Source organism: Coregonus lavaretus (assembly GCF_964263955.1).
Source record: "Coregonus lavaretus genome assembly, chromosome: 39".
Lineage (NCBI taxonomy): Eukaryota > Metazoa > Chordata > Actinopteri > Salmoniformes > Salmonidae > Coregonus > Coregonus lavaretus.
The window spans coordinates 30,249,748-30,269,406 of NC_140026.1; the positions used below are offsets into that span (position 1 = coordinate 30,249,748).

A 19,659-nucleotide genomic window follows, 5' to 3' on the forward strand; every position below is an offset into this window, starting at 1 on the left:
TACAGTATATTGCTGTTAGTTTTGTGATGTCCATGTTCCTAGAAGTTGACTGTTTCTTGTGGGGAGGATCTTTGCCAGAATTGGATTTGACCTCTGGGTGGACCGAATTCAAATTGAAAACCAAAGACATAAGGTAATTATGTTATACATTGAGTCATCTAATCACTTTGTTGTATAAACAAAACAAAAATGGCTTTTTGCAAACTACTCACTACTATCGATTGATACTTCTTCGTAAAAGTCTCTCGATGGTGAAATGGTAATAAAAATAACGAACACTAACTCGAAGTACATCGTGGGTGACTGTGACAATGACTGCATGAGAATTGCTAACTTAATACATAATTCAATAATTCTGTGTGCATGTTTCAGTTTGGTGCAATAATACTGGTAATATAACCTCAATTGATTTGTTATTACTGCATACAGAGAGTATACAGACTGCACATATGCAGACAAAAACACCCTTCAATTTAAAATAAATTGCACAAGGTTGATAGATATTAACCACACATATTTGTTGACATTTTGTACACAGAAGCCTAACACTATCGTGTCAAAGAAATACCGAAATGTTAAATATTTGAGAATTCATTCTTATTTTTAGAGAGAAAATTCTCACAGGTATAACAACACAAATCAACCTGATCTTTTTTTTATCATGCATGTTCCTCCTACTATAAACTTCTCTAGGAGCCTGAATATTCAAGTCTTAATTTCAAGAGTGTGCTAAACATTCACTAATCTAAATAGATCATTGTATGACTCTTTCAAACATCGAGTGCCAGTTCTTTTATCTACTACCTAATTTTGACATTGACATATTGGTTATGAGTGTCCTATCTGAGTCTACACATGCTTTGCTTATTCAGAGTGAATAACATTGTAAGCTATTATATATTCTGAGAGGCTACAATTAAAGCCAATTCAATCAAGTGCAGATAAAGGAAAACTACCTTGTGGTTTCACTCAGAAACCACATCTCTTCTTCTTGCAGACAGTTGCCGTTATTCCAAATTGAGATCTGAACGAATGATTCATGCAAAAGTATCAGTTGCATACGCTTATCTCAACTCTGAATCGGGTCCGTAGTCATTGGATATTGATGTGTGACCACATCTGTCCTTTGCAGAGTAAGCATTGGGTCAATCATGGTGCGTTTTTTTCTTTCTCTGCAAATTGACTGAATTGGGTTCCAAGTTAACATTTTCCAGTAGAGTTTACCTTACCAATTGGCGTGTGAAGCATGGCAAGCTCTGTACAATATGAAGTCTTATGTCCAATGGCAGGTGGAGAAGTGGATAAGATAACAGGTAGGCCTATCAAGACCCAGGAAGAGTCAAAGTCCAACACCTACAGTACAACTGACGCTACTACTATTTTAGTAATTACAGCTAGTGTGTCAATCAAAGAGACATGGTGAGCAATAACATCCGGAAGGAGGGATGGAAAATGTGAACTTTTGGACAGAACACAAGATGAATTAGGAAAAATCTGTTCCTATCTCCAGCTCTGCATGCAAAACTGCTTGGACTGCTTCATCTTTTGATGCTTGGTCACTAAGTACACAAGAGAGGAGATGTTTAAACCATATTTTAGTCTTATGTAAAACCAATGCTTTGTGTGGAGCATCAGCAACATCCCTTCATCCAAGGGTTGCTCATCATCAAACTCAATAGAACAATACACACTGGAGTGACAAGTCGAGTGAAGTCATCCGGTCAGTCAGTGAAATCAGTTAAAGAGGGTCATCCAAAGTGTTATTTGAAAAGGTTTCTTACAATCAGTCCTGAAGCACAGAACAATATTGTTGCACCTCTGGTCTTTTGTGCCAAGATCAGCCAGCTTTGTCAGAAGTCTCTTGTGTACGTCCTGACCTCAAAGTTCACAGGAGGTCAGCATCCTCAATCTACTAGGAGTAGTCCAGAATCAACTGATCTAGTAAAACAGGTGACATGCATAAGATGGCATAGTTGCTCCTCTACCTGGCTAATACACCACCCACCATCCCCCCCAAAATTACAACCCCCAGCCATCTACACCCCCACCCCCAAATAAATAACATAAAATAATAATAATACTTTTTTAAATAATAATAATTATCTACTTCCGCTTAGGTCTAGCCGACCAATGAATCAGCCATATCTTGCGCCCTCATTCTTTTGGGAGTCTTTCCTCCATCCCATCCCCATGCTTCTTGTATCTTGTGTTAGGGGTGAATGCTTTCTGGCAGCAGTGGAGGGAGAGGAGTTTCAGATGGATATAGGGCAGGCGATGATCTTGTCTTCCAGCATAACGCTGACCACCAGGAACACTAAGTAGAGCACGAACATGATGAAGCCCAGCAGCTTGCTCATCCGCCACTTGCAGGCAGCAATTGAGATGATGACGAAGATGAGCATGAGGAACAGCAACACAATGGCGCAGAACAGCCCGTTAGAACTCACCGCCACAGGCTGCATGTTGTTGATGATGGACCAGAGGAGCCATGGGAATGGCAGGCTGAAACACACAAAATAAACACACACACGCACACACAAACACACAAAGTGAAAACATGTTTTTAGGAATATTTGCAAATGTATTGAAAATGAAATACAGAAATATCTTATTTACATAAGTATTCACACCCCTGAGTCAATACTTTGTAGAAGCACCCTTGGCAGCGATTACAGCTGTGAGTCTTTCTGGGTAAGTCTTTAAGAACTTTCCACACCCGGATTGTGCAACATTTGCCCATTATTCTTTTCAAAATTCTTCGAGCTCTGTCAAATTGGTTGTTGATCATTGCTAGACAACCATTTTCAGGTCTTGCCATATATTTTCAAGTAGATTTAAGTCAAAACTGTAACTATGCCACTCAGGAACATTCACTGTCTTCTTGGTAAGCAACTCCAGTGTAGATTTGACCTTGTGTTTTAGGTTATTGTCCGGCTGAAAGGTAAATTAATCTCCCAGTGTCTGGTGGAAAGCAGACGGAACTAGGTTTTCCTCTAGCATTCTGCCTGTGCTTAGCTCCATTCTTTATATTTTATCCTGAAAAACTCCCCAGTCCTTAACGATTACAAGCATACCCATAACATGATGCAGCCACCACCATGCTTGAAAATATCGAGAGTGGTACTCAGTAATGTGTTGTATTGGATTTGCCCCAAACATAACACTATGTATTCAGGACAAAAAGTAAATTGCTGGGGCCTCCCGAGTGGTGCAGCGGTCTAAGGCACTGCAGTGCTTGAGGCATCGCTACAGATCCGGGTTCGATCTGTAGTGATGAATAAATAAATAAATACATGTTAATTGCTTTTACATATTTTCTGAAGTGTTACTTTAGTGCCTTGTTGCAAACACGATGCATGGTTTGAAATATTTGTATTCTGTACAGGCTTCCTTCTTTTCACTATGTCAATTAGGATAGTATTGTGGAGTAACTAAAATGTTTGTATTTGTATTTTGTATTTATTATGGATCCCCATTAGCTGCTGCCAAGGCAAGGCCTTTACTACCACATAACTACAACACAAAATCCATGTGTACGTGTGTGTACAGTGCGTATGTTATCATGCGTGTGTGTATGCATGTGATCCATCCTCAGTTTTCTCCTGTCAAAGCCATTAAACTCTGTAATTGTTTTAAAGTCACCATTGGCCTCATGATGAAATCCCTGAGCGGTTTCCTTCCTCTCTGGCAACTGAGTTAGGAAGGACGCCTGTATCTTTGTAGTGACTGGGTGTATTGATACACCATCCAATGTGTAATTAATAACTTTGCCATGATCAAAGGGATATTCAATGTCTGCTTTAACTTTTTACCCATCTACCAATAACTGCCCTTCTTTGAGAGGCATTGGAAAACCTCCCTGGTCTTAGTGGTTGAATCTGTGTTTGAAATTCACTGCTCGACTGAGGGACCATACAGATAATTGTATATGTGGGGTACAGAGACGAGGTAGAATAATTCAAAAATCATGTTTAACACTATTATTGCACAAAGAGTGATTCCATGCAAGTTATGTGACTTGTTAAGCAAATGTTTACTCCTGAACTTATTTAGGTTTGCCATAACAAAGGAGTTGAATACTTATTGACTCAAGACATTTCAGCTTTTCATTAACATGCACAATGTAAGCATGTGTGTCAAATATATAAGTTGAAAACATTGTATGTTAACAGTACTGTGTGTAACTAGTTCCACAGCCTTATCTTAGGTAAAATGACAAATATAAATAATAATTTATAGTTGAATGAACATATGAGACAAATTGAGCAAACACATCATTTTAAGTTGACATAATTTTTCACTACGTTTTCTCATGTTGGAGCTAGGTTTGGGCGAACTAAAATGTTTTAGTTCAGGTAACACTGACTGAAAAGTTGAGTAGTGGGAACTTCCATGTCCCCCATGGGCAAACCTTATTCAATCAAACAAATTTGAGAATACAACATAGTTCAGTGAACTTTTACAACATATTATATCTGGCAAGCATTTATCATATAGATGGAAATAATTCTTATGAAAATGGTACCTAAGTGTAATTATTGTGGTTTTAGTGAATCCCAAGTAAACCGAAAGCTACTTATTGGATAAGAACAAAGTAATATGACTGTTATTATGTAATATGTAAAAACTTCCCCCAGCACTGCGAGAATGCTAATAAGAATAATCTTATAATAAACAATGTTCAAAATGTGAAACTAACAGATATCAAAATAAATGAGTAATTAGATATAAGAGTGGTCACAGTACTGATGACATCAGCGTACCCAACAGTGATGTCAAAGATGTTGGAGCCCACAGAGCTGGACACAGCCATGTCCCCCAGTCCCTTCCGTGCAACAATGACACTGGTGATTAGGTCAGGGATGGAGGTACCAGCTGCTAATATAGTCAAACCCATAATCTCTTCTGTAATCCCAATGGTCTCTCCAACCTGTAGAGAGAAAAGAGAAAAATATTGGGTAAATAAAACAACATCTTTTTTTTCTTCGCTGAGAGGTTGAGTAGAGGTGAGGTTTAAGGAATTACACAGTGAGCTATACTTTGGACTTATTTTTTGTTAATTTTTTTCCATTCTGTTAACATGCATGATAAGGAGAAAATCCCAGTATTTGGGGACAGAGGATATTTTGGCACTCTGACTATTTGGTGCTGTCTAGCTTTGAATGGCATACAGGTCTTAGCCTGAATACATTTCACGGAAAGCTGCTAATAACAATCCCACAGCATTCTAACCCTCTGAATATCCCTCTACTTTTCTAATGACCTATACGTCCTCCCACTTGCTTGTGAACACGCTTGTGTTCTGTTCTGTGTGAGGAGGTGGTTTAGTGTCTTCACTAAAGGCAACATGATTTCACTAAATGTAGTACTGAACCATCTTGCATTTTTCAGCAACTATGGTGTGTGCATAACTAGGGCTGTTACGGTGACCGTATTACCGCCACACTGGTGGTCACAAGTCATGACGGCATTCAAATTCCACGTGACCGTTTAGTCACGGTAATTATGCTTCTCCAAGCTCTGATGCTGCTGATGGTCATTAGTAGTCTACCAAACTTGCTAACTGCCTAGTACTCAGCACTCTATTGTCCTTCTAATCACTCTGACAACACTTAACAAAGAGTTGCAGTTAGTTTCAGAATGGGTGGCAAGGAATAAATAATTCACTAAACCCTAAACCTCAACTAAATCTTGTAATGAATAATGTGGAAATTGAGCAAGTTGAGGTGACTAAACTGCTTGGAGTAACCCTGAATTGTAAACTGTCATGATCAAAACATATTGATACAACAGTAGCTAAGATGGTGAGAAGTCTGTCTATAATAAAGCGCTACTCTGCATTCTTAACAGCACTATCAACAAGGCAGGTCCTACAGACACACATGCATACCCCACAAGACATGCCACCAGAGGTCTCTTCACAGTCCCAAAGTCCAGAACAGACTATGGGAGGCACATAATACTACATAGAGCCATGACTACATGGAACTCTATTCCACATCAAGTAACTCATACAAGCAGTAAAATTAGATTATGGAACAGCAGTGGCTGTGACGCAACACAACTTCCTCCGAAGCTGCCACTTCTCCTTGTTCGGGCAGGCTTCGGCGTTCGTCGTCACCGGCCTTCTAGCCACTGCCGCTCCTCATCTCATCATTCCATTTGTTTTGTCTTGTTTATTACACACACCTGGTTCATATCCCCTCATCAGTACCTGTATAAGTGTTCCCTCTGCCCAGTTGTCTTTGTGTGTGATTGTTTATTGTGGAGGATAGTGAAGCTCGATGGAGCTCCTTGTATTTTGTATCGCCTGGATATTTTCCTGTGTGCCTTGTGTTTTCCAGTGCGCCTGTTTTGCGCACTGGAGTGTTTTTGACGCATTACTGCGTAACTCTGTGGTTGTGGAATAAAGCCTGTTATTCTGTGATTTACCCTCCTGCGCCTGACTCCTTCGACATCATCTCATCACACCTCTATTAAAAAGAGGAGGATCCCATCAGCTTTCTATAGGCAAGGCCTACTATATTTATTTATCAACTTTCCTAATATTAAGCATATTGTTTCGCTTTAAAACAGGAGTATAGCCTACCTGGCTGGTATGAAAATGAACCACGGGAAAAGCGTCCTCCATTCGCTATTGCAGTGCATAGATTACTTTTTTTTTTCATGCCCCTGTTCCGAGACAGGTGCATGATAATAGTCCATTCAAAATCAAAACTAATTGCACACATATATTATTTAATATATGTAAAGGCAACATTAAATTAAGAATAGTCTGATGGGTGACAATATTAACCTATCACTTTTGAATGATGTATTATCACTTGTGAATGATGCCCAGCTTGTGCAATAAGGAAAGAAACAGCGCATGCCTTTTATGTGCGACTAATTCAAATCATAGTCGCACACCTCATGTATGCAAGCCCATAGGCCTATGTGTATATATCACAACTAAAGTGGCCAAATACCTTCTTAAAATTAAGCACATTAAACCGCTTTATAACCGGTATAAAGCCTAACTGGCATAGGCTGCGATTGAGTTTCAAGTTTGGGGAAGATCATTTTCACCATAAAAATGCAACTTTATAATAAAGCATCACATGCATAATCATTTTTTTGAGAACTGTTTTTTTCCCGCTAATTGAATGCATTTTGGAACATTCACGCTTATAGCCTACTGCCATGTGTGCATTGCTGCACGTATAATGTGAAGAAATAGCTTAACAGTTTATCAACCTTTTAAGCTAAATGTTCTGATCTGTTGCATCAGCCTCATTGCTTTTAAAAAATTTTTTGATGCGAGTGGTTTTATTCATTTGGGATCTATCGCATCCCACAAGTATGTTTGGAATATTTATTTACCATTATTCACCAGTATGAAAATGTATGCACTCACTAACTGTAAGTCGCTCTGGATAAGAGCGTCTGCTAAATGTAAATGACTAAAATGTAAAAATGTATTAAATTAGAATAGGTCAACTTTTGTACTATGGGGGATAGTAGATTGACATAGGCTAGTGCTGTTCTTTAGGCCTACTCATTTATTTTTATTTTTTATTTAACCTTTATTTAATTAGGCAAGTCATTTAAGAACAAAGTCTTATTTACAATGACGGCCTACCAAAAGGCAAAAGGCCTCCCGCCGGGGACGGAGGCTGGGATTAAATCAATAAATATATATAAATATAGGACCAAAAACACATCACAACAAGAGAGAGAATATATAAAGAGACACTACATAAAGAGAGACCTAAGACAACAAGATAGCATGGCAGCAACACACGACAACACAGCAAGGTAGCAACCCAACATGAAAACAACATGGTAGCAGCACAACATGGTAGCAGCACCAGCACAAGACATGGTACAAACATTATGGGGCACAGACAACAGCAAAAAGGGCAAGAAGGTAGAGACAACAATACATCACGCGAAGCAGCCACCACTGTCAGTAAGAGTGTCCATGATTGAGTCTTAGAATCAAGAGATGGAGATAAAACTGTCCAGAGTGTTTTTTGCAGCTCGTTCCTGTCGCTAGCTGCAGCGAACTAGAAAGAGGAGCGACACAGGGATGTGTGTGCTTTGGGGACCTTTAACAGAATGTGACTGGCAGAATGGGTGTTGTATGTGGAGGATGAGGGCTGCAGTAGGTATCTCAGATAGGGGGGAGTGAGGCCTAAGAGGGTTTTGTAAATAAGCATCAACCAGTGGGTCTTGCGATGGGTATACAGAGATGACCAGTTTACAGAGGAGTACAGAGTGCAGTGATGTGTTCTATAAGGAGCATTGGTGGCAAAACTGATGACCGAATGGTAAAGAACATCTAGCCACTAGAGAGCACCCTTACCTGCCAATCTATAAATTACGTCTGCGTTATCTAGCATGGGTCGGATGGTCATCTGAATCAGGGTTAGTTTGGCAGCTGGGGTGAAAGAGGAGTGATTACGATAGAGGAAACCAAGTCTAGATTTAACCTTAGCCTGCAGCTTTGATATGTACTGAGAGAAGGACAGTGTACTGTCTAGCCATACTCCCAAGTACTTATATGAGGTGACTACCTCAAGCTCTAAACCCTCAGCGTTAGTAATCACACTGGTGGGGAGAGGGGCAATCGTCTTACTGAACCACATGACCTTTTGTTTTGGAAGTGTTCAGAACAAGGTTAAGGGCAGAGAAAGCTTGTTGGACACTAAGAAAGCTTTGTTGTAGAGCGTTTAACACAAACTCTGGAGAGGGGCCAGCTGAGTATAAGACTGTATCATCTGCATATAAATGGATGAGAGAGCTTCCTACTGCCTGAGCTATATTGTTGATGTAAATTGAGAAGAGCGTGGGGCCTAGGATCGAGCCTTGGTGTACTCCCTTGATGACAGGCAGTGGCTGAGATAGCAGATGTTCTGACTTTATACACTGCACTCTTTCATTTATATTTGTATTTATTAAGGATCCTCAAGGCAGCAGCTACTCTTCCTGTGGTCCAGCAACATCAAGGCAGTTATATACAATTTAAAATATTACATGACATTACATTTCATAACACTTTTCACAACACATTGTGTTCCCTCAGGCCACTACTCTGCTACCACATATCTACAATACAAAATCTATGTGTATGTGTGTGTAGAGTGCATGTCTTATCATGTGTATGTATAAGCATCTGTCTGTGCCTGAGTGTCTCTTCACAGTCCCCACTTTTCCATGTTATTTATCTGTTTTTTAAATCTGATTCTACTGCTTACATGAGTTACCTGATGTGGAATATAGTTCCATGTAGCCATTGCTCTACGTAGTACTTTGCACCTCCCATAGTCTGTTCTTGGCTTGGGGATTGTGAAGAGAACTCTGGTGGCATGTCTGGTGGGGTATGCATGGGTGTCCGAGCTGTGTGTTAGTAGTTTAAACAGACACATCGGTGCAATCAGCATGTCAACACTTGTTACAAAAACAAGTATTGATGAAGTCACTCCACTTTGAGTCATGAGAGATTTACATGCATATTATTAATGTTAGCTCTCTGTGTACATCTAAGCGCCAGCCATGCTGCCCTGTTCTGAGCCAATTGTAATATTCGGAGGTCCCTCTTTGTGGCACCTGACCACATGACTGAACAGTGGTCCAGGTGCGACAAAATTAGGGCCTGTAGGACCTGCCTTGTTGATAAGGCAGAGAAGCACTTTTTATGGACAGACTTCTCCTCATCTTACCTACTGTTGCATCAACATGTTTTGACCAATCCAGGGTTACTCCAAGCAGTTTAGTCACCTCAACTTGCTCAATTTCCACATTATTTATTACAAGATTTAGTTGAGGTTTAGGGTTTAGTGAATGAATTGTCCCAAATACAATGCTTTAAGTTTTGGAAATATTTAGGACTAACTTATAATTTGTCACCCATTTAAAGCCGCACTGAAGTCTTACAAAACAGCTCCCACAATCTTGTTATCATCAATTTCTCTTAGCCAATCAACAGTCATTTGTGTAAGTGTCGTGCTTGTTGAATGTCCTTCCCTATAAGCATGCTGAAAGTCTGTTGTCAATTAGTTTACTGTAAAATAGCATTGTATCTGGTCAAACACAATTTTTTCAAAAAGTTTACTAAGGGTTGGTAACAGGCTGATTTGTCGGCTATTTGAGCCAGTAAAGGGGGCTTTAATATTCTTGGGTAGCTAAATTACTTTTGCTTCCCTCCAGGTCTGAGGGCACACACTTTCTAGTAGGCTTAGATTGAAGATGTGGCAATATCGTCCGTTACTATCCTCAGTAATTTTCCATCCAAGTTGTCAGACCCCGGTGGCTTGTCATTGTTAATAGACAACAATACTGTTTTCATGTCTTCCACACTCACTTTACGGATTTCAAAATTACAATGCTTGTCTTTCATAATTTGATCAGTAATACTTGGATGTGTAGTGCCAGCGTTTGTAGTTGGCATGTCATGCCTACATTTGCTAATCTTGCCAATGAAAAAAAACATTAATAATGGAGCTGAGTTTGCCTGTTTTAGCCCGAATGGCTAAAACATCTATTACACTCATCACAGCCATTCCTTTTGCCTAATCCCTCTAAAATTTAAGGTGCTCCAAAGCTTTTTACTATCATTCTTTACATCATTTATATTTGTTTCATAATATATTTTCTTCTTCTTTTTATTTCGTTTAGTCACATGATTTCTAAATTTGCAGTACATTTGCCAATCGGTTGTGCGGCCAGACTTATTTGCCATTGTCACGACACGAGGGGCTGCCTCCCCTCCTTGTTCGTCACCGGCTTACTAGCCACTGCCGCTCCATTATTCATCATTCCATTTGTCTTGTCTTTTCATCACACACACTTGGTTCTTATCCCCTCATTAGTCTGTGTATAAGTGTTCCCTCTGCCCCCCTTGTCCTTGTGGGTGATTGATTGATTGTGAGAGTAGTGTAGCTCGGTGGATTTACTCGTACCTTGTTATTGCCGGGGTAGATATTTCCCCTGTGCCTGTTATTGTTGGAGCTACCATTACCTTGTATTGCCAGGGTAGATTTTCCCCTGTGCCTGTTTCGTTTGTCCCTCCCATAAAAAATATTTATGGGAGTGACAAACGAATGGCTGTGATGAGTGTGATAGATAACAGTGACCACCAAGTGCTAACAGTCCGTGTCAAAAAACTCTGCATTCGGTGATTACCCTCCTGCGCCTGACTCCTTCTATCATTTACATTTACGTCATTTAGCAGACGCTCTTATCCAGAGTGACTTACAGTTAGTGAGTGCATACATATTTTATGTTTTTTATATTTTTTTAATACTGGACCCCCGTGGGAATCGAACCCACAACCCTGGCGTTGCAAACACCATGCTCTACCAACTGAGCTACATCCCTGCCAGCCATTCCCTCCCCTACCCTGGCCGACTTGTGCGCCGCCCCATGGGTCTCCCGGTCGCGGCCGGCTACGACAGAGCCTGGATTCAAACCAGGATCTCTAGTGGCACAGCTAGCACTGCGATGCAGTGCCTTAGACCACTGCGCCACTCGGGAGGTTATCTATTACACTCATCACAGCCATTCCTTTTGCCTAATCCCTCTAAAATGTTCAATTCCTTATCAAACAGTTTTTACAGTAATTTGCTTAATGGGTGCATGCTTATTTGTAACTGGAATAAGCAATTTCATAAATGTGTCAAGTGCAGCGTCTGGTTGCTCCTCATTACACACCATAGACCAACAAATATAATTTACATCAAGAACATAGGTGTCACGGTTTCGGCCGAGGCTGCTCCTCCTCCTTGTTCGGGCAGGTTTCGGCGGTCGTCGTCCCCGGAGTACTAGCTGCCACCGATCTATGTTTCATGTTCGTTTGGTTTTGTCTTGATGTTGTACACCTGTGTCTAGTTAGTCCTCATTAGTGTCCTATTTAGTTCTCGTTGTGTGTGTATGGTGTTGTGTGTGATTGCTCTTCTGTTTTGGTGTTCTGAGCTGCGTACTTCCCTCCGTTGTTTGGAGAGGTTTTCGCACATGTTCGTGCGCCTTTTGTTTGACGCCTGTGTGCGCCTTTATTTCGCCTCCGGGCTTATTGTGCTCGTGTACTACGTGAATAATTCACTAAAGTCTTTTGGACTTAGCTTCTGCGTCCTGCGCTTGATTCCTGCACCACACCCACCTTCAGCATCCCTGACAATAGGATTCACTATAAAATGTATTATATGACCTCTTGTACACTATATTAGGCCCAGCCTTTGTAATTTTGTTTTTCCTACATATGGCTACTATATTGTGATCACTACATCCAATGGATTTGGATACTGCTTTAAAGCAAATTTCTGCAGCATTAGTAAAGAAGTGATCAATACATGTTGATGGTTTCATTCCTGTCCTGTTTGTAACTACGCTGGTAGGTTGACTGATAACCTGAACCAGGTTGCAGGCACTGGTTGCAGTTTGAAGCTTTTTCTTGAGTGGGCAGCTTGATGAAAGCCAGTCAATATTTAAATCACCCAGAAAATATACCTCTCTGTTGATAACACATACAGTGAGGGAAAAAAGTATTTGATCCCCTGCTGGGACCATAGTCACCAAATCTGTGGAGGGAGCTGAAGGTTTGAGTTGCCAAACGTCAGCCCCGAAACCTTAATGACTCCTGAGATGTGTGCAAACCTGGTGGCCACCAAACCTGGTGGCCAACTACAAGAAACGTCTGACCTCTATGATTGCCAACAAGGGTTTTGCCACCAAGTTCTAAGTAATGTTTTGCAGAGGGGTCAAATAATTATTTCCCTCATTAAAATGCAAATCAATTTATAACATTTTTGACATGCGTTTTTCTGGATTTTTTTGTTGTTATTCTGTCTCTCACTGTTCAAATAAACCTACCATTAAATTATAGACTGGTCATTTCTTTCTCAGTGGGCAAACGTACAAAATCAGCTGGGGATCAAATATTTTTTTCCCCTCACTGCACATTATCAATCATTTCACACAGATACGGACTGTTAGCACTTGGTGGTCATTGGCATTTCTGTATTTTCTGTAGATGTTATAACCATGTATTGCTACCACTGTATCATCAAAGGTATTGTTTCAGTGATAGTCAGAATATGAATGTCATCGGTTAGTAGCAAATTATTTAGTTCATCAACCTTGTTTCTTAAGCTACAATTGTTAACATGGGCTATTTTTAGCACTTTTCTGGGATGCTTTATTGTTTTTATTGCTATACTGGGAATCTTAGCAGAAATACATATGCTCATGTTATATATGTTAGTGCAGAGTGAGCTGCACACAGTGGACTTCCTGCTAGGGCACACCGCCTCAGTGCTAACAGTATAACTCTGGTTCATAGGCACATGATTACTGCATACAATAGCTGTAGGATCAGCAGAGGCATTCAGGGCAGTTAGAGGGACATAAATTAGGTTACTTACATTGTGTCTACCAATGCCCCTGGGATAATGTACATTTGCTGAAGCATTATGACAACTCAGCAACACAATGGTAGGGATGAATTGAGTTGGGCTTGGGTCATTGATAAATCATTGTCTCAATGCAGCCTTATAATGTTGTGAAAGGATCCAGGAACCCAAATTATTCGGGGGTATCGAAATTGTCAACAAAAGTTATACTCATTGAGCTGCAATAATCACGTAGCCAGTTGTGAAGTGAAAAATCCTGCTAAAGCATTCAATGCCACGATTCAGAGAGGGCACAAGGCCAGATATTATGCGTATTTTATTAGTGTCTAGCAGAGAATCAATCAGCTCTTTAAAATCCAGTTTCAACTGTTCAGAGCTGCCCTTCATAATGTCATTAAAACCCACATGGACTACGATGGAATTGATTTCCATGTCCTGACGTAGTACATTCGGGAGCAGCTTAGTAATGTCATTTACTGGAGCTCCGGGATAGGAATGTTTTTGCACCAGGAACAGTGACATTTCTTACCATGGAGCTGCCCAAAATCACGGCTAGCGAGAAGGACGAGAAAATCCGCCCACTCCCACGCATCACAGTATTTGGAGAACCCTTTAAGGACGGGCGAGAGGCAGGATAACTTGCTGGCAGACGAAAAGTAGGCTAAATGTTGACAGTTCTAACATCTTCAATATGTGTCAAATATGTGTCTGTCTTCATTCACTTGTAGCCTACTTCTTAGCGGAAATGCCTGTGAGAAGGACCCGATCATGTGATGGGCATTGGTTAATAAGAATTGAGATATCTGAGACAGCAATGGGAGTGAGAGGTGCTTTGGTGCACGGCACCTGGGAGAAGGGAATTATAATTATTATATTTAGTCCAAGGGAACAACGGCCACTGTGGCCGCAAAAGGCATGGACTTTTTAGGGGGCATTATGGCCACATAAGGGGGATGCAGCCTGGAAATTCGAGGCCTGGTGAATATTATCACGTGCTTGTCAAATTGTAAATGAGAGACTGATGAAGTGTGTGCGGCTTGCACAAGAAACAAATCAAAGCTCATGCATTTCATGCAACTTTTTTCAAATCATCATTAGAGTCCCATCATACAGCCTTAGAATGTATTAAAAATCCAAACATATAGCCCAATGTTTGTATCACAACTAAAGTTGCATAAATAACTCTAAATTAAGCATATCCTGTAGGAGGACCAGTTTCTTTGTTAACCGCTCAACACAGAATAGCCGCATGTGCGCACATCCTTTGAAATCGTTTGGAGAATATAGCCTTTCTATTTTATTAAGTTATGTTCAATTGTATTCTTCATACTATAAAATAATAAAAAAGTATGCCATGGAATTCTAAGCAAATCCTGTCTGCTAAATGAACTAGTGTCGCCCACAGCTGTATGGCATAGCCATATCAGGGCCTAACATAAGGACAGCTCAGAGTATGCTATTCTGTTCTTCTGAAATAGAGTAAATGTTCTTCATATCATGCTTCTTTAGACCTGTCTAAAATAAATAATGGATTTATTGTGATGGTGTAGGCCATATTAAATGGATTTATTATACTTTTTTAAATGTAGACGTTCCAAAGTTCTGCATCAGTAGCTTGTAGGCTATGTGTGGAAGCCAGGAGATGCTAAACTTGTTTATGTTAATTAACAGTCAATTACCGTGAGAACGGCAGTTATGTGCTTGACAATCACCGGCTGACAAAACTTTATGACCGCCATAACCCTATGCACAACCAGACCAGCTTATTACAGCTTGGTTTGGCTTGGTTCGGTAAGGCTCAGTAGTGTGAAAAACCCTTAACGGTTCAATTAATTTAACACTCCACATACCTGGTGAGCCCACCACACCATTAAGTAGGAGAATCCAGCAATCCAACAGATAGAACCCAGAAATGAGATGGGAAAGAACTTCTTTGCAGTCTGTTAGACAAAGGAGGAAAAAGCTATAGTTACTATAAAGATGGAAATGACAGAAATGAAGCCTCAATACTATGGTATTACAGATAACACATCACACAATTACCAGTTATAGCAAAATAAATAGACAAATAGATTTCATACCAAACATGAGTCTTTCTCTCTATGTTTGTGTCACAAATGGCACCCTATTCCCTATACTACCTTTGACCAAGGCCCATAGGGTGTAGTGCACTATATAGGGACACAGGCTAATTCTCTATCTGACAAACTGAAACAGTAAGAGATAGAAATGGAGGGGAAGCACTTACTGGTTTCCTGACATCAGGCAGTGTTAGCCACAGAGGGAAGATGATGGGCATGATTAAGAGGTAGGTGAAACGCTTGCGCATGGTATCTGGCCAGGACAGGCTCAGAGGCTGGTCCTCATCCTCCTCATCCTCAGCCTAAGAAGAGAGAGCTTTCAGTATGGATACAGTTTCAAATTTCAAAAAAGCACTCGCACATCTGAATTATCTCGTTGCAGGTGCGTGGAAATAATGCGATATATTCAAAGAAAAGAGAAACCCGCAGTATGGATACAGTTAATGTGAAATTGGTTTGGAGAAATTGGGAGATCTGTGCTAAAAAATTGTTTCAAGGGGTCATGTGGTGCAGTCAGGGTCAGCCATCCTAAAGCTCTGCAATACACAGTACAACAAAATGTTCAAGGGGTCAAGTCAGGCACATCCATGGGCACCTGGACTGTGAATGAAACAAAGGCTCTTGTGATTTATTTCATCACCACTTGACCGCTATTCAATAAGCAAGAAGGCCCCTTTCTGGGAGAAAAATATAATTATGACGATGTTGATGATAAATAATAATGACAACTAAGGCCTTAGGAATTGATGATAGAGTTGGTCAGCATGCCCTCACTCTCTGTGACCTTGAGAGAGTGGTGTTTGATGACAGAGGTTGGGAAGATTGCTCCAAGCCTGGAGGAGTCTGACACTCTACTCATCAGGTACAAGGCCCACTACGACTGTCTGGACTGCTGGACCTTTAGTGTCTGAATACCAGGTGAGAGACCTCAACTTCTGAAGATAAGAGTCTGCATCGCTGTGTAGGTGACATGAAAGTAGGCAGTGGCTCACTTTTCCACTGAAAAGTGGCTCACTGCATGACATTAATCCAAGCAGGCCTCTTCTTGACTAAATCCAGACCCATCCATCAGTTACCTGATATATTGCATTATTGTGTCGAAGAGCGGTATCAATCACACCATCAAAGGCATCATTTGCTCTAGCTAAAACACGCGGAACAAGCTTAAGAACCTGAGCAACGGTGTTTGGTATTTTTGGCTCATCTGTACAAATCTTGACAACTTCTAGCCATGTTTTTAAGATGGAAAAATTATGTTTTACATATTTGTTTTATGTGGGCATCGAAGAAAAAGAGAAGGATCAAACTTGACTCCTAGGTTGGAGATGACAGAGGACAGGTGGAAGACTTGGCCGTTGATTGTAGGGCAGATGTTTCCAGCACTGGTGACCTGCTTGGGTGTCCCAATAAGCATAGCCTCAGTCTTGCTACTGTTCAACTTGAGGAAGTTCTCTTTCATCCATGCATTGATGTCTTCTATGCAGCTGCTGAGTTTTGCAAGCTGCTGATTGTCCGGTTTGGTGTTACTATAAATCTGGGTATTGTCAACGTAGCATGTGAAGTTGATGTTATAATCTCTGAGGATTTGGTCGAGAGGGAGCATGTAAATTAAAAACGGGATAGGGCCCAACACTGACCCCTGTGGGACGCTGCATGTGACTGCAGACTCCTCAGATCTGGACTCTCCTATATTGATGTATTGCTTCCTATTAGAGGTAGGACGAGAAACACCGATCTACAGTGCTTTCAGAAAGTATTCATACTCCTTGAATTATTCCACATTTTGTTGTGTTACAACCTGAATTCAAAATGGATTAAATAAAAAAATAATCTCACCAATCTACACACAATACCCCATAATGACAACGCGAAAACATGTGTCATGACTCTCTCCTTGGTGAGGATCAAAGGTGCCAGATCAGCTTGCTGACAGATAGCCAGACCCCCACACCCCCTCTGGCTCTCTAGTATGGTAAGACTGAAATCTCTTTGTTATAGATAGACTTTTGCCGCCAAAACCTTTTTCTCCAAAAGATTGGACATTGGAACATTGTTGTTGAGATCCAAATGTTTGGAATGGTCGGTGGGGATCTAAAGAATAATGTTGTCATATTGTTTATTGTTTTGTGATGTCACTAAGGATGGTATTACTAAATAACTGTATCTCGGAAAGTGTAAATATTCTATCTATCAAGTTTACATCTAAATGTTGTATAAAATATATTATTAAGTATGAGAGTATTTTGGTGAAGATAGGAATGTGATTTTAGTCTTCTAATGAGATAATAGTTTTTCATATAAACTATGCACAGTGACTAGCCATGCCACGAGTGACATCAGAGATCGTGTCATCACGATGGAATTCCCCTTTTACAAAGAGGGCATAAAAAGCATTGAAAAACAAATCAACCTTTAAACCAGGAAGCGTGGAGAGTGGTGACTGCACGTTTAAAATGGTTAGAACTTTAAATAAGACCAGCCGATGTGAAGCGCGAGGTCACGTTACAAATGGTTGAACCTCTACAGACCAGGAAGTGTGGAGCGGTGGCTACACATCTTAAAATGGTTGACACTCTACAGACCAGAAAACGTGAGACAGTAGTCCACACGTTTGAAAAGGTGAGAAACTCTGAAACTCTCAATCTCTACACAAGAAGAAGAAACTCACTAGACCGTAGACCAGTCTGCAGCTGGCATGTAAAGCAGTCTAGAACGTTCACTAAAGACACAAGTTGGGAAGGACAATCCCTCTCAGACAACCGTTGGTACATCTGAAGTATCTATTCTAACGAACACATTTACATTTACATTTACGTCATTTAGCAGACGCTCTTATCCAGAGCGACTTACAGTTAGTGAGTGCATACATTCTTTTTTATACTGGCCCCCCGTGGGAATCAAACCCACAACCCTGGCGTTGCAAACGCCATGCTCTACTGAGCTACATCCCTGCCGGCCATTCCCTCCCCTACCCTGGACGAATTGTGCGCCATTTGAAGACAAGCCGAGTCTCACCGAAGTGGGATAGGACACTCAAACCCCTTTTTGAGAAAATGAAGATTGCCCTATTTGGTAAAAGACCAAGTCCATATTATGGCAAGAACAGCTCAGATAAGCAAAGTGAAACGACAGTCCATCATTACTTTAAGACATGAAGGTCAGTCAATACGGAACATTTCAAGAACTTTGAAAGTTTCTTCAAGTGCAGTCGCAAAAACCACCAGCGCTATGATGAAACTGGCTCTCATGAGGACCGCACAGGAATGGAAGACCCAGAGTTACCTCTGCTGCAGAGGATAAGGTCATTAGAGTTACAAGCCTAAAAAATTGCAGCCCAAATAAATGCTTCACAGAGTTCAAGTCACAGACACAGCTCAACATCAACTGTTCAGACAGGACTGTGTGAATCAGGCCTTCATGGTCGAATTGCTGCAAAGAAACCATTACTAAAGGACACCAATAAGAAGAAGAGACCTGCTAGGGCCAAGAAACACGAGCAATGGACATTAGACCAGTGGAAAGTTGTAATTTGGTCTGAACCGCCGTGTCTTTGTGAGACGCGGTGTGGGTGAACGGATGATCTGTGCATGTGTAGTTCACACCGTAAAGCATGGAGGAGGATGTGTGGGAGCTTTGCTGGTGACACTGTCTGTGATTTATTTAGAATTCAAGGCACACTTAATCAGCATGGCTACCACAGCATTCTCCAGCAATACGCCATCCCAACTGGTTTGGGCTTAGTGAGACTATCATTTGTTTTTCAACAGGACAATGACCCAACACACCTCCAGGCTGTGTAAGGGCTATTTTACCAAAAAGGAGAGTGATGGAGTGCTGCATCAGATGATCTGGCCTCCACAATCCCCCGACCTCAACCCAATTGGGATGGTTTGGGATGAGTCGGACTGCAGAGTGAAGGAAAAGCAGCCAACAAGTGCTCAGCATATGTGGGAACTCCTTCAAGACTGTTGGAAAAGCATTCCAGGTGAAGCTGGTTGAGAGAATGCCAAGAGTGTGCAAAGCTGTCATCAAGGCAAAGGGTGGCTATTTGAAGAATCTCAAATATAAAATAGATTTTGATTTGTTTAACACTTTTTTGGTTACTACATGATTCCATATGTGTTATTCCATAGTTTTGATGTCTTCACTATTATCCTACAATGTAGAAAACAGTAAAAATAAAGAAAAAC

General features: G+C 40.8%; 1 protein-coding gene across 1 annotated transcript in view; it reads right to left on the reverse strand.

Annotated features, from left to right (window-relative positions):
• Window positions 1-2,252: 2,252 nt before the first annotated feature.
• LOC311113064 (sodium/potassium/calcium exchanger 2-like) overlaps window positions 2,253-19,659 on the reverse strand; it is a gene marked incomplete at both ends in the record, with an annotated part of 168,717 nt that continues 151,310 nt past the window's right edge. Inside the window, 4 exons of the mRNA XM_084156202.1 lie at window positions 2,253-2,502; window positions 4,764-4,930; window positions 15,239-15,328; window positions 15,637-15,771. Of these exons, the coding sequence (XP_084012328.1) occupies window positions 2,253-2,502; window positions 4,764-4,930; window positions 15,239-15,328; window positions 15,637-15,771 (642 nt within the window). The remainder of the gene's footprint in view (window positions 2,503-4,763; window positions 4,931-15,238; window positions 15,329-15,636; window positions 15,772-19,659) is intronic.